This window comes from Archocentrus centrarchus, chromosome 24 (genome assembly GCF_007364275.1).
Source record: "Archocentrus centrarchus isolate MPI-CPG fArcCen1 chromosome 24, fArcCen1, whole genome shotgun sequence".
NCBI lineage: Eukaryota > Metazoa > Chordata > Actinopteri > Cichliformes > Cichlidae > Archocentrus > Archocentrus centrarchus.
Genome location: NC_044369.1, coordinates 18,685,596 through 18,700,910, shown reverse-complemented (window position 1 = coordinate 18,700,910; position 15,315 = coordinate 18,685,596). Strand labels below are relative to the sequence as shown.

At 38.9% G+C, this 15,315-nt stretch overlaps 1 protein-coding gene across 2 annotated transcripts; it reads right to left on the bottom strand.

Moving 5' to 3' along the window:
• Positions 1–2,515: 2,515 nt before the first annotated feature.
• On the bottom strand, positions 2,516–14,723 carry LOC115774833 (uncharacterized). 2 transcript variants are annotated; one of them, XM_030722273.1, is made up of 4 exons: positions 14,590–14,723; positions 13,840–13,953; positions 7,279–10,228; positions 2,516–6,922 (listed from the first exon to the last, which is right to left on the bottom strand). In XM_030722273.1, the coding sequence occupies exon 4, from the start codon at positions 6,811–6,813 to the stop codon at positions 3,583–3,585; it is 3,231 nt and encodes a 1,076-aa protein (XP_030578133.1). In that variant the 5' UTR covers positions 6,814–6,922; positions 7,279–10,228; positions 13,840–13,953; positions 14,590–14,723; the 3' UTR covers positions 2,516–3,582. The 2 variants fall into 2 exon arrangements, with proteins under 2 accessions (XP_030578133.1, XP_030578132.1); XM_030722272.1 differs by having other exon boundaries at positions 2,516–10,228.
• Between the last annotated feature and the right edge of the window lie 592 nt (positions 14,724–15,315).

Below are 15,315 nucleotides of genomic sequence, written 5' to 3'. Positions count from 1 at the left end.
CAGGTACAGCACTGTGCAAAAATCTTGAGTCACCCTTCATTTCTTTATGATTTGTTAGGAAAATGGGAAATAGGTGCAAACATTCACAGAAATACCGCATATAAGGAAAAACAGAGTTTGTACAATAATATTATTTGGTATGACCACCTTTGTTCTTCAACACAGCCTGAACTCTCTGAGGCAGTTTTCTTGTCATTTCTCCAGGCTTCATGAAGGACATTTGAAGCTCTTCTTTGGATGTTGGCTGCCTTTTGTTCTGTTCTCTGTCAAGACGATCCCACACTGCTTCGATAATGTTGAGGTCCGGGCTCTGTGGAGGGCAGTCTATGACTGATAGTGTTCCATTGTGTGTTTTTCTATCCAGATAATGCTTTTACTGCATTGGCAGTGTGTTTGGAATCATTGTCATGCTGGAAAATAAAACTGTCAATTCCCAGATGGTATTGCATGGTGGAAAATCTTTCTTCAAAACCGTTCAAAATCTTTGTATGTTCATAATTCCATTGATTTTGAAAAGATCTCCAACACAGGCTGAAATGCAGCCCCAAGCCATGACAGCCATGCTTTACAGATGGCTGCAGACATTCACTGTTGTACCGCTCTCCTGACCAACTCTGTATATATTGACCATAACTGATGAACCAAAACTTTTAATTTGGATTCAGACCTGTTGCCACTGATTTTCAGTCCAGTATAATCTGGCATACCTCAGCCTTTTCTCCTCATTTCCAAAAATAAGGGGTGGCTCAAGACTTTTTAACAATACTGTATATGGGTGACAAATTATATGAAGAACCCTAAGGCCCTATAGGCTCTCCTGAGTGATCACCTTTATCCCATGGTGAAACATTTCCATTCTGATGAGAGTGGTGGCTCTGCCCACATGCGGACTGCTGAATGCTTTTATGTGTAAAAATGAAGTGAATCATTAGACTAGTCACCAGATTTCCACTCAACTGAACACCTATGGGAGATTTTGGAAAACTGTGCTGTACAGTGCTTTGCACTACACCATGAAGACAATCGCCCACTGCTGCTAGAATTTGAAGATGTTCTAGCAGGGGTGGTACTGCTAATCTTACAGTTCCACACACCATTAGATGAGAGGATGAATAGAAGCAGTGGGGATATACTTTACTGAATACTTCCATGTATTTCCATGTTATGCTGTTTTCTGCTTTTACTTTGCTATACGTTGGCTATATTTACTGTACTTTCCATTTCATACTATTTATTCTAAAGCTGTAGTTATTTATTTTGCAGATGAATTGTGTTATGATGGATCAAGCTACCGAGCAATATGTCATTAAAATCATCATCAGAAGCAACATCAAAGTGTGATACACATCAATATATCAATAATTATGATCCAAAAATATTATAAGATTCTGAAAAATGTCTTTGCATACAGTGAGTACATTTAGTTTAGAAATGTTTTGATTATACTATCTCTGCACTAATAAGCTACTTTAGTACATTACAACTTTTACTTAAGTAAAATATCTAAATACTTTTTTTCCACTTTGCAAAACAATTATCCAACACAAGATTGTGTTTAAATTCTTGTGCAGCTCCACTTTTCACATTTTAAATCCTTAATAGGTCGCAGGGATGCACATGAGCCTGAAAATTGTTTTCTACACCAGTTTTCAACCCCCACTTTATTTGACTTGTAAGCCATCATATTTATGTCTAAAGTCCACCTAAAACAAGAACTGATAGTTTCCCAAAGTTTTTATTTTAGACAACTGGGGATATAATTTTCATTCCTATATCCACTTGCTTTAGCTTTCTTTGATTAGTGACTGTGTGCAGCCATATAAATGCCCCGGCACATACAGCAGCTTAAACTTTGTTGTACTTTTTTAATGTTCAAACATTTTAATAAAATGAGCTAATAAGTTGCATATATATGGCTAATAAACCCACAAGTATTCAGTGTCAGCATAACCACATATTTCATGTCACTATGTCCGTACTGAAAAGCTACATGTGGTCAGATAGTTTGACTGAACCTAAATCAAAACTTGTTATACAGGGTGTCAACTTCCCTTACTTGTTTATGCTTTCACATTTATGACTTTATGACAGTAACCATTCAACCTTACGTTTGTGGCTATTTTGACGTTTGCTGGGGGAGGTTAAAGACATGTTCCTGCAGTCCAAGCAATGCGGCCCATACCGCTCATATACATATAAACCTATTAGACCAACATTTTCTATCAGGCCTGTGTGATGAGGGAATTCCTCTGAGATTCAGCCATGTGTAATTAATGTTATATAAGGTTTGTACAGTACTGAAGGTCCCAAAAGGTAACAGTAAGTTATGCTGGTATGGAGCACCATCAACAGCCCAGTTTCAGTATTACATCAGCATTATACATCAAGTCTCATCTTTAAGCTGCTAATATGAAAATTTCAGACAAGTACTGCATATTTAATCCTTAGAAATATATTTCACCACCTGCCATAAAAATGGGAAAGACAAATCATTTAGAAATCTTTAAAAAAAAAATTGTTATAAATTATTTAATTGGTAAATAAACTAAATACATGTTTCTATACCCAAATTTCAGCCAGTGCACCGAACTTTGCTCAGAAATTGATCAAGAATAAGATTCAGCCACTAAAACTAACTTTTCTGTTCAGAAATGCAAGCAAACAACTGGGATTTGGCATCTTAAACAAAACAAAAATAACAATATGCTTTTTTTTCTGTGTTTTGTTGAACAGTAAACTTGAAAATTAACAGATAAATTATATTTTAGCATTAAAAACAGAAAAAGCTTGTGCATACTGGTGGATTAGCCATTAGAGAGACAAAAATTATTTTGGTAATTACAGTGCATGTATATATATATATATATATATATATATATAAAAAACTACACCATGAAGATACACAGGGATATGAAATGCTTTCAAATCTTTATACAAAATGTACATACAGTGAGCTATCAAGGTGTTCATTATCTCAAATATCAATACATACATCTATTTGTGTTGCAGCTTCAAGAAATTACAAGTTTTAGTAATTTACAAAGTTTTCATTATTGTTGCCATTGTGGAAAATTATCTGAAAAATACGTATATACACATTTACACAGTAATTACTATTATTACTATTTTTGCTCATTTAGAAAGTGAAATATCATAAAGAGTAAAAAATAAAATGCAATAAAATGAGCAGAACCAAGGAAGAAAACAACTTTTACAAACAGACCAGGATACCTCAAATGGGCTGAATAAAAAAAAAAATTGCATTCATGAAGTTCAACAAAGTTTTTACACATTAGAGTACTAGAACGTGGCTACAGAAGGGAAATAAATGACACTGAAATGTGTGATACATGAGAATTGCATGCTGCAGCCATCCACACTGAAACCTTTTGGTCAGTATGACCCATTTTTTCAGGCTTTGAGCCCACATGTTTATTAGTTTGTATAGATTCAGACAGCTCTAACAAAAGTCATCAAACAAACTCTCCTCCTCCATCAACAACAAAAAGCTTTTCACAACATTATTCAATTGTTTTTTCCATGATGTGTTTAGTGTAGAACACATGTCTCTTGTGTAGACTATTAAGTTTCAAATTCCTGTTTAATGTCCACTTCACTTTCTGCACGTTCAGTTGGCACATGTTCTTGCTCCTCTTTGATATCAGTGTCCTGACCGACAGTTACCATGTAGTAATCCAGGGATCCCTCAGTATCCAACTCTGTTTTTATGACAGTCTCACTATTCAGACATAAAGTTTGCACACATCCAACAGCAAGTTGTGAAGTAGATGGTGTTTCTGATTTGCTCCCATTATTGCTTTCAGAGGCTGGACATTTGTGCCCTAGGGATCCTGCAGGGTGACCTGAGACTAAATTCTTGACAGCCTCAGTGTTTAAATCAGTCCTGACATGATCATTACCTTGGTGATAGTTTTTTCCAGCATCCAGTGGTGGTATCATATTGCCATAACGTGGATCATCTTCCTCCTCTTTAATCTGGAGGTTTCCGGGAAGAAAACTGTCACAACCTACAGTCGTTGGGGTATTGATTGAGGTAATGGTAGGGGTATTGATGGAGGTAACTGCAGGTGTAAAAATGGGGGTAATTGTAGGGGTAATCATGGGGGTAACCACAGGGGTGATGATAGGTGTAAACACGGAGGTAATTGTAGGGATGTTCATGGGGGTAACATTCATCTGCATTATTGTCACAGGTTGCATTTGGATTGCACGGTATGTTGTTGGCTGCACACATTTGTTGTCATTCAGTCTTTGAGGACTTTTCTCATTTTGTGGATTTTGTCTTGAGCTCTGTGGGAATTTGGGTCCAGACAGAAGTGGTAATTTGAAGATCTTTTCTACTCCTGTATTTCTATACTGTTTGATCATTGAATGGAACTTGGTTGCTGCAGCTATTGAAAATTCCCAGCGCCTGTGATGTTGTGAGCTAATGTCAAAGTTATAGTCTAGGATGTCAAACAAAATGGCCGGGAAATACTGGTTTCTTTTCGTGGCTGCAAATTTCTGTATTTCCAACAGTACTGATGATGTCAACAACTTTAAATGCAGCTTATTTTTGTCTGCTAATTTTGATGAGACATCCAGGTCCAAACCTATTTTTTTGCAAACAGGATACAGATTTTTCTGCTTATTTTTGCTTAATGTCACGGCACTTGCATTATTACTTAACAGCATGGCTCTTTCCTTCTTTGCCTGCATGTCCAGCTGTCTTTTTCGAACTGTTTCCTTCCATTCATTTCTCTGCACGGCAGGTAGCTCTTCTTGTACACTCTCAATAATCTGAAATGTCCGCGGTGGCTGGATAACAAAAACTTCACTAAACCAGGCGGGCTCTCCATCGTGTGGATTCACTCTGTAGAACTGCACTGAAGGATTCATGTCTAGACTCTGTTTGTCCAAATTGAAGTTGCGTTCAAGAACATCATTCACGAGCTTGTGTTTTGTTCCGCACAGCTTCCTGGCAAAGGAATACACCTCGGACATGACCTCCCATGTCAAAACATGCGTGTCAAGTTTAAGTTTTGGGTGAGCTTTGTCCACACACAGGATTAAACCTATTTTCTTACAGAGCGGGTAAGTGCTCAATATTGTTTCTTTTATTGATGTGGAAGAAGACGTTTGATCATCTGGATGCTTTTGTCCTGTGCAGCTTGCATCAGTAGAGATGCTGCTGGTCACAACAGGAGGCTGATGAAGCATGTTACTAGAGTAAGAGTCATCCTTGGGAAGCTTGCAATTTCTATCTTGATGACATTTGGGGCAGTCTGGAGTATAATCCTCTATGAAGACTGAGTGAGGGAGTAGAAAAAGCTTTTTCTTCTGAGGCAGGTTGAATTTTTTTGACTTCAGTGTTGTAATGTTTTGCATGAGCTGCTCTGCAAAGGCAATGCGAGACAGCTCACTGTTCAAATTTAGATCAAAATTGTACTCCAGGATCTCCATTATGAAATCTTTTGTGGATGAGAGCATTGCTTCAGCAAACGTGTTGACTTCGACCATGACACCATTGGTCAGTAACTTTGGGTCAAGATTTTGTTTTACTCCAGATCCTACATTAAAATTGATGCCCAATTTCTTACACCTGGAGTAAGAATAAAGTGGGCAATGTTCTCCATGAGGCACTGAGAGGATGTGCTGAATGTGATTAACCCGCAATCTCCATAGCACTGAATTGAGGTCATTTTCTTTTTTATCATAGGTGGAACTGCTTACATTTTGGTGTGTGACTGCTCGGGTAGAACCAGCACTGCACGCTTCTGTATCTGGCTTGTTTTGGTAATCCAGTTTCATGATTACTGGATAATCTCTTCGTGTGTTCTTTTGCTTTGCTTGGGCTACCCAGGTTGCCACATTTCTATGATCAATAGCAACAGGAATTTGTGCAAGAACATGTCTAGCAAGGTCAGAATCAATGCTCTGCAAATCAAGGTCAAAATTGTGTCTGAGGACATCCAGACACATCTGTTCAAATGTCCCACACAACTTTTCTGCAAAGTTTGTCACTTCCATCATCACTCCTTTAGTCAGTTTGTTGACGTCAAGTTTGTTTTTTTGTTGACTGCAGCTGACATGCAGCTTCAGACCAATCTCCTTGCAGAAGGGGTACAGGTTCACATTTTCCTCTGACTTTGTTTTGGGTACAGTTTCAGCTAGACCAACTGGTGAACCTGGTATACTTAAAACATGTGAACCTGGTTCGGTTTCATTATCCGAGTCAGGAGCATACGAGGGAGCAATATCAGACTCAATCATTCTGCTGCTGTCTGTGCTCTGGTATGTCGTGCTCATTGACAACATGGAATCAGGAAGTTCGAAAACCTCTTTTGAGAATTTGACTGCATCCTCGCATTCCTGAAGCCCTCTTATTCTATTCATCAGTTCACAAGCAATGGTGTAAGTGTGGCTTTTGCTCTCTAGGCATAAGTCAAAGTTCTTTTCAAGAATCTCCATGATGAATTCCTGTTGTGATGAACTCATTGCCAAGGCAAATCGAGCAACTTTATACAGAACAGAATTGGTCAGATAGTCAGCACTCAAATTTTTCTTGGGCCTAAATCCAATATTAAATTCTAGGTTAACTTTCTTGGGCCTGAAGAATGGACAGTACTCTTTGTCTATTACTAGGAGGATTTGTTTCACACGGTTGGCACGCAACTTCCACATGTTACTCTCAGTTTCCATTTCCTGTTCTTTCATTTCAATTTCCTCTGGTGCTTCTGTTGGAGTCTCTTCCTCCTCTTCATATCCCAGCAGCCCACTTTCATCAGGGTGACTTGGAGAGGGTGGGTCCATATCTGTGTCTATGATTGCTGAACTGGAGGAACCATCAGTGGTGGTAAGGAAAGAAGCAGAGATGTGAGATGTTGTTGGGTTTTCTATATCGTCCTCATTCCCACTGTTTTCTGAATCGGTGATTGTGTCTGCTTCTATAGGACACATGTAGCAAAAGTCGCCTTCTACTGTTTGATCTAGGCCCAAACCCATTTCATCAAATCCAATCCTTCCCATGTTATCCACCGTGTAATCACTTGACAGCATGGCTCTTTTCTTCTTTGCCTGCATGTCCAGCTGTCTTCTTTTGATTGTTTCCTTCCATTCATTTGTCTGCATGGTTGATTGCCCATCCCTTTTAACCCCGATAACAGTACATTTACGAGGTGCCTGAATAACAAAAACTTCATTAAACCAGACATGCTCTCCTTCTCGTGGCTGTACTCTGCAGAACAACATTGAAGGATTCAGGTCTAGAGTCTGTTTGTCCAAGTTGAAGTTGTGCTCAAGAATATCGTTGACAAGTTTATGTTTTGTTCCACTCAGTTTCCTGGCAAAAGAATACACTTCACACATAACGCCCCAGGTCAAAGCACGCGTTTCAAGTTTACGTTTACGGTGAGTTTTGCCCACCCGCAATCTTAAACCCATTTTCCTGCATGAGGGGTAACAGCTCATAATCGTCTTCCTTATTGCTGCAGAAATAGACATTCGATCATTTTTAGTACTTTGTGGTGTTGCATCAGTAGAAACGTCAGTCACAGTTTGGGGCTGCTGAGGTGTGTCGCCCGTCTGTGATACATCTTGACAAAGTTTATTTCTATCTTGATAGCATTTGGGGCAATATGGAGCATATTCATCTGCAGATTTTGAGTCGGGCAGTTGAAAAAGTATTTTCTTCTGAGAGGCAGCTAGTTTCTTTGTCTTCATTGCTCCGGAATTTCGCATAAGCTTCTTTCCAAAGGCACTGCGACAAGCCTCACTGTTCAAATTTAGACCGAAGTTATACTCCAGGATTGCTGTGATGAAATCTTTTGTGGATGACAGCATCGCTTCGGCAAACGTGTTAACTTCGACCATGATACCATTGGTCAGTAACTTTGGGTCAAGATTTTGTTTTACTCCAGATCCGACATTAAAGTTGATGCCCAATTTCTTACACCTGGAGTAAGAATAAAGTGGGCAATGTTCTCCGTGAGGCACTGAGAGAATATGCTGAATTTGATTAACCCGCAATTTCCACAGCGCTGAATTGAGGTCATCTTGTTGTTCCGTGTCAGTGGAACTGCTTGCATCTTTGTGTATGATTGCCTCAGTAGACTCAGCACTACCTGCTTCTGTGTTTGAGTTTGAGTTATTCTGGCAATTCAGTGTTGGGAGTATTGGATAATCTCTTTTCGGGTGCTTCGATTTCCCATGGGTTACACGGGTCACTAGATTTCTTTCCTCATTTGCAGCAGGAATGTGTGCAAGAATATTTCTAGCAAGGTCACAATCAACACTTTGCAGATCAAGGTCAAAGTTGTGTCTGAGAACATCCAGACAAATCTGGTCAAATGTCCCACACAACTTGTCTGCAAAGTTTGACACTTCCATCATCACTCCTTTGTTCAGTTTGTTGATGCCAAGTTTGTTTTTTTGTTGACTGCAGCTGACATGCAGCTTCAGACCAATCTCCTTGCAGAAGGGATAAGGATGGACACTTTTCTCTGACTTTATTTCAGGTTTGGTTTCATAGTGTGGATTGGGTTCCGCTTCATGTGAACCGACTGGTAACTTTGTTGTAGTTGTAGCATTTAGACTTAGTTCAGTTTCAGCATGTGAGTCAGGAGGGTGTGAGGAAGCAACATCAGATTCCTTCACACTTGATATGCTGCTGAGGTCAGGACCAACACTGTCTGTTCTCTGAGATGTCATTTTGACTGATGGCACAGGACGAGGAATTTCAAAAACCTCTTTTGAGAATTTGACTGCATCCTCACATTTCTGCAGCTGTCTTATTCTACTCATAAGTTCGCATGCAAAGGCAGGTTTATGGGCTTTGTTCTTCAGGCCTAAGTCAAAGTTCTTCTCAAGAATCTCCATGATGAATTCCTGCTGGGATGAATTCATTGCCAAGGCAAATCGAGCAACTTTGTACAGAACAGAATTGGTCAGATAGTCAGCACTCAAATTTTTCTTGGGCCCAAATCCAATATTGAATTCTAGATTTGCTTTATTGGGCCTGAAGAATGTACAATACTCTTTGTCTAGTACTAGGAGGATTTGTTTCACACGGTTAGCGCGCAGCTTCCACATGTTACTTTCCGTTTCCATTTCCTCTTCTTCCATGTCACATTCATTTTGCATATTTGCTTTTGCATTATACTTTCTTCTTTTCTTCAAGCTCTCATATAAAAGCTCTTCCATAGTCAACTGTGTTGGAGCCCTTTTAAAGGGATTTGTCTCAAACGAAAACAGCTCATTCTTAAAATGTGGACTTATTTTTGTACTGGTGGTCTTAAGTTTTTTCCTCCTTTTCAGCAGTTGTGACACCCCAAACAAAACTTGCTTTTTGCCCTGTGGACTTTGAAGGTCAAGTTCAAAATTGTGCTTGAGCACACTGAGAATAATAGAACTGTAGGATGCAATCAGTACTCTGGTGAAGTCTACCAGTTCTACCATCATACCGTTTGTCAGTAAACCTGGATCAAGGCTTTGTTTTGCACCGCTCTCAAAGCTCAAACCTATTTCTTGACAGAAAGGGTATGAGAAAGGGAGAATATCTCCTTTTATTTCTTCTTTCAACTGTGCCCCTAAGCACTCGATTTCTTCATCATCATCACTGACATCAGCATGTAGTCGATCCATTTTTTTTTCAGATGGTGTCTGTGAACAGGGAAATTTGCCTGTATATGTACCATTATCCTCCTTCTTCACCTGGAAACCAGCATACTGAGGATGTGCTCCCACGTTTGGTTCATTTTTGAAGTTTCTGGTACATTCTGGCACAAAAGACGACCCTAAAAGAGCAGCAACATCAAGTTTTTCTTTAGGAGGCCTCCTCATCAGATCCTTGAGTTTGTGTGAAATTTGAGCCCTCAAATGAATCCTCTGTTGCTCATTTTCCAATCCAAGAACAAAATTATTCTCCAGAATGTTCATGATAAAGTGGCTTTTACCCTTTGTAACCATTTTAGCAAAGTCACAGATCTCAAGCATGACCCCATTTGTCAGTAATTGTAAATCCAGTTTCTGTGCCATGGATCCAACATTAAAATCCAATCCAATTTTATTGCTATAATGGAATGGTTCAGGACTTCTTGAGTATTTTTTTACATGCATAATCCGCCACTGCCAGACAGTGCTGGCATCCATCCTTTTGCTGTCCTTTGGATTATTTGGGTTGGTGTCCTCCATCGTCAGTTGCACTCATAGATCTTTGAGTATCCTATTCCTGTATTTAGCCAAGAGTGGGACAAAATATAAAAAATATACATTATATAGCAGCCTTAACTCACTAAAGTCAAATTGTACCATTTTCACTCTAAAATAACAGAAAAATATCAGATTGTGTACATTCTCTCATCTTCATTATAATTTTATAAGCTTTGGGTTTTGGACTTGAGGCACATAGACACTGTAAGACTACAGCTACCTTAGTACACTGCAAGCTACAGTGCGCAACAATGGGCAGAAGATAAAGTCTGACACATGTAGGCAGCATGCTGATATAGTCCTACTGAATCAGGGCTACATCACCCTCAGCACTGGAACACGTGTTGTACAAACAAGTTCCTGTTGCAACATCTTAAGTAGACCCCCTCCCCATCTTTAACTTTCATCTATTCAATTCAGCTTTATTTCTTCTGCAAATGGTAGTGTCATGCTAATCAGCACTCCATTTCAAGCTGCATTTCTACTTGTTTCAGTGAGATTATATCCTTAATTTCTGACACTGTCAGAATTTTGTTTGAGTATTGCTATTTTTGCTATTTTAAACCCATGAACAATTCTTGTGCACTGGTGATCTTTTATCTAAGGTAGCTGAAAATTGTACACTGTATCCTTGGCTGTAAAGATGGGTGACCTGATGTTGATTTTCTATTGTTGATGATTGCAGTCATACATTCAGACGGCATTATTAAAAACTGAGTCACAGCACTTTGTTTGAGTTCAGGGGTGTCTTTGTATCCATGAAACCATTTGCAGAACAAATAAGGTGATCACATAACCTCAGCTGAGGAGCAGACTGAGGGTTCTGATCATGCATTGTGTTCCAGAAAATCTGCCATAGAGCCCAACCCTATTTACTATCACAAAAATAATCACTGACTGCAGCCCTTAAATTTTTTTTTTTATTATATCACCATGTAATTACATCTAAATAATTTTATTTATGCTTTTTAATGTAAAGATATTAAATTTCCCCCCAAAACCAAAAGACTACAAATGAGCAAAGTTGTTGTGAAGCGACAAGCAGATTTTAGAGATAAGTTTCACTTTTCTTGATTAAGTTCAAGCAGCAAATACGGTTTTTGATTTGTTGTAGAACTACTGGACATTTGATAAGACATCAAGTAAAATCAATGCATTGGAGTTTTAAGTACATTTTGGTCACACCCAAATGACACTGTGTGTACTCTTTATGCATAACAAACCTGTTTCTTGAGAAAAATCAAATCAAAAATCAAATGGTATAAATGTTCTTAGCTTGAACACAGAATAGATGCAAAATTACCATTGAAGGCATGAAACATGCACACCAGCCAATTTTGCTCTACCACTATGCATGTTAGTGAATCAGAATCATTAAGACAAAAGAAAAAAAAAAAAAAAAAAAAAAATCAACAAACTTTCTTACTTAATACTGCACCCCCTGATTTCTCCGCACAAGGAAATGCATCCCCTTGAGGTGTATTAGAGAAACTGCTTAAGCTAATCTAAGAAAAAAAAGCCAGCAGCTCTAAGCAAGGGAGCAACTGGAAGCTTTTCATTAAAAAAAAAAATAAAAATTAAATCCGGTCTGCCTGAGATATTTATTTATTTTTAATTTACTTCAAGAGAATGCATTGTACAATATACTGTACTTTTGAGCAGGAAAAGTCTTAAACTTTTCTGGTCCTCTGTTTTGTCTCTTTTTCTGCTGATGAAACCTAGTACAGATGGTTGCTTATAAGAATCTGTTTGAAGAAAATAAAAGTTACACAAAAGCCTACACCTTTGAAGATGTTTTGTTTTTTTTAGATTTTAGTCATCTCATCGTTATCATGAATTTAATTTAGAAAACTATAAATGACAGGACTCTAGTACCTTCTTACTGTGAGGCAGCAGTGCTAACCACCTTGCTGCCCCTCCACCATCTGGCTCTGACCTTTCTGTGTGGAGTTTGCATCTTCTCCCCGCACCTCTGTGGGTTCTCTCCAGGTACTGCGGCTTCCTCTCACAGTCCAGAGACATGCAGTTAGTGGGGTTAGGTTAATTGATGATTCTAAATTGCCTGTAGGTGTTCAAATGGTTGTCTCTCTGTGTTAGCCCTGACTGGCGATCTGTCCAGGGTGTACCCTGCCTCTCGCCCTATCACCCCAGACTCTGAACTGGATAAGCGGAAGAAAATGGATGGATGGATGATAACTGACAGAAATTAAATTATTATCAATCTGAAAGATGTTTGTTTACAAGCCTGGTCTGCATATTCTGTGCTTTTGCATAGTATGAGGCAGTTCTGAATCAATTAATCGCACGATAACTTAAAATGAGGTTGACAATTTTTATTTATCAGCTTTATTGTTTCTTCTTGTCTCTCTCTTTTTCTACTGATAACACTGGATGGCAAAAGGCTTAATTCTGGTGCTCTCCACTGACCCCTCCCTTTCTCATTTCCTTAGCAAGGAGGGAGTGAACTACCGCGTCAGGTAGCCAGCCGAGGCGCATCATCTTGTACGTCTGAGCCCCGTGAGGAGTTAGCAAACTAAAGAAACGCTATTTGATATATGGGGAGAAAACCCGAAATGGAATTGGTTTCAAAGTCGAACGTAGCAGCAGCAGTGTGGGAGCACTTCGGATTTAAACCAAATGACTGAGGCGAACCGCTGAACCTTTGCGAGCTGGTATGTTGCATTTGTCATAAAACGGTAGCAACTACTGTAAGAGCAGCAATACAACCAACTCGCACCTGCACCTAAAGCACAATCATCCAAAGCAGTTTTACCAGCTGGGAAAAAAAAAAAAAAAAAAAAAACTACAACTGGTGGGCCGCCTCCGTCTTCTAGTACCTGACAGTCCACCGTCACTGGAGCATTTAATCGTCAGACAGCATACAAAAAGGTGCGCGCTCACAGACAGCGTAGTTCGCTTAATCGCTAAAGAGAGAATGTTTAGCACATCTGGAAACATTGCTACTCCTGAGAGAGCCTGCCTTTAGCCACACAAACTCAACATGTTGGTATTTCTTGCTTGGAATCTGCCAGACTAAAGTAGCTACAGATCTGCTTATGGACTGTTGAGGCATCTGCTCTTATTGAAATGGAGTGTGCTTTTGTTAGTTTGCACTTTTTGTTTATAAAACTGGCAGTTTTGGCCATCTTCTCTATTTAAAACTAATGATTATTAGTTTTTGAAGGGTAATTTAGTTTACAGACTTAATAATCCATACTGTTTTGGTTGAACGTAGTTTTTATTTAGAGTTTGGTTTTTTGTTGTGTTTAGTTTTTTACTCAAGTGCATTTTTTGTTAACGGAGATTGAGAGTCCATTTTATTTTTGTTTTTAGTTTTGTTTATTTTGTGTTCAAGTTCCAGTGTTAAGCGTTCTTTTGAAATTAAAGTTTTTTGATCTTTGAGTATGTACTAGCATTATTATGTCATTATCATTAATAGTTTAAAATGGTCTCCAAACAATATTATCGTTTATGGCAATAATTTCTGTGACAATTAATCGGCCAGCAAAATTTGTTATTGTGACAGGCCTAGTTCTGAAGGTATTAGTACAATATATGAACAATTTCGGAAAAATGGATGAACCCCAGATTTGTGTGTGAAGCGTTAGTGTCCTTAAGCTGGCTACTTACCTTGCACAACATCAGCTTATCCAAGTCTTGCTCCAGCATGTCTGTTCCACACTCTGGTATCCTAGACAGACATCCATCCAAGTAGCAAAGACATTCTGTGGGTACAGCGTAGCCCTGCATCAAACAGTTTATTTGTAAATTAATGCATGCCCTGTTTCCACAGCTCTTTATTACAGAAAGAAAAACATACGGAGCTCTGTTAGACACCACCTCATCCACTTTAAGGACCCCTGTTTGTGAGCTCTACGTCAGTGAATGTGGGGCAAAAAAAAAAAACAAACAAACCAGTTATTCCTCGTCAAGACAGTCAAATTGGATGTAGTCTTGTCAATCTACCACAGCACTTAAACGAAGAGACAGACAATAATTATTTATGGCACTTTTACTGATTAAAAGTGAAACCTCTTGGGAGAGTCTTTTCCAAACAAAGCATTTTGGCCAGCAGATGGCGAATATTTTGACTGCATAAAATGCTTCTAAACAGTAAAGTGCTTCACAGTAAATTCACCAAGCTTTCGAAAACAAAGCATGGCACGTTCCAGTTATTACTATTAGAAATGATGCTCCCTGCGTCTCTTCAGCACGGAAACAATGAACAGCAGTGCTAAAAGTGGTCGAATTTAAGTAAAAACCTCATCGAGGTTTTGCATTTACTACTTTCCACCTAAACATGGCGATGTGAAGTCGTTACAAACAGCCGCTTCACCGGCAAAGCAGGGTCAAAAAGGAGCACGCAAACATTAAGCTTACCCAAAGTGTGCGTAATATTCACACGGGCACGCTTCTCACTTTGTAAAACTATGCACTTTGCGGACAACGTCTTCAAAGATGTAGCGGAGTTAAATTCCTCAATTTCAGGAGGGAGACTATAAACGCTGCACAGCTCTCCCAGGAAGTGACGGCGACAGCAAAGCGCTAGGACTTCAAAATAAGAGTGTAGGACAGTCAGCTATTGAGTGACGGTTTGTCACGAAATAACCCACAGACAATTTTCCCCATAGAGCTATACTATAAAGTTGAACACATAGTTCATGTTTTTTTTTTTTTTAAACTGTTCGAAATTTAATGTTGTAACTTTTTATTTTTGCAGCTGTGTGTGTTATTTGGTGTACTCTGAGGTTACATGAACACTTTTCTCTCACAAAAAAAAAAAAAAATAAATGGTTTATGGATTCAAACATTAGGATACAGCTTGCTGATTGATAAGCACCACTTTGGTCACTAATGAAACACTGCATGTTATAAATATGGACTCAAGGTAGACAGTTTTAGAATGGAGGAAAATGCATCAATCTACAGGACAAAAGGGGCAGTGAATCAACTAATTAGTATGAAAATGGAAAGGTACCAAATCACCACAAAGCCCAAATTGTTAGACAGCTCTCACGTTCACCATCATAAAAACACCAAATGAGGGGCACGCAGCAAAGACTGAGGCATTCACGTGCTTCCAAACAAGCTCTAAGACACAAGAAA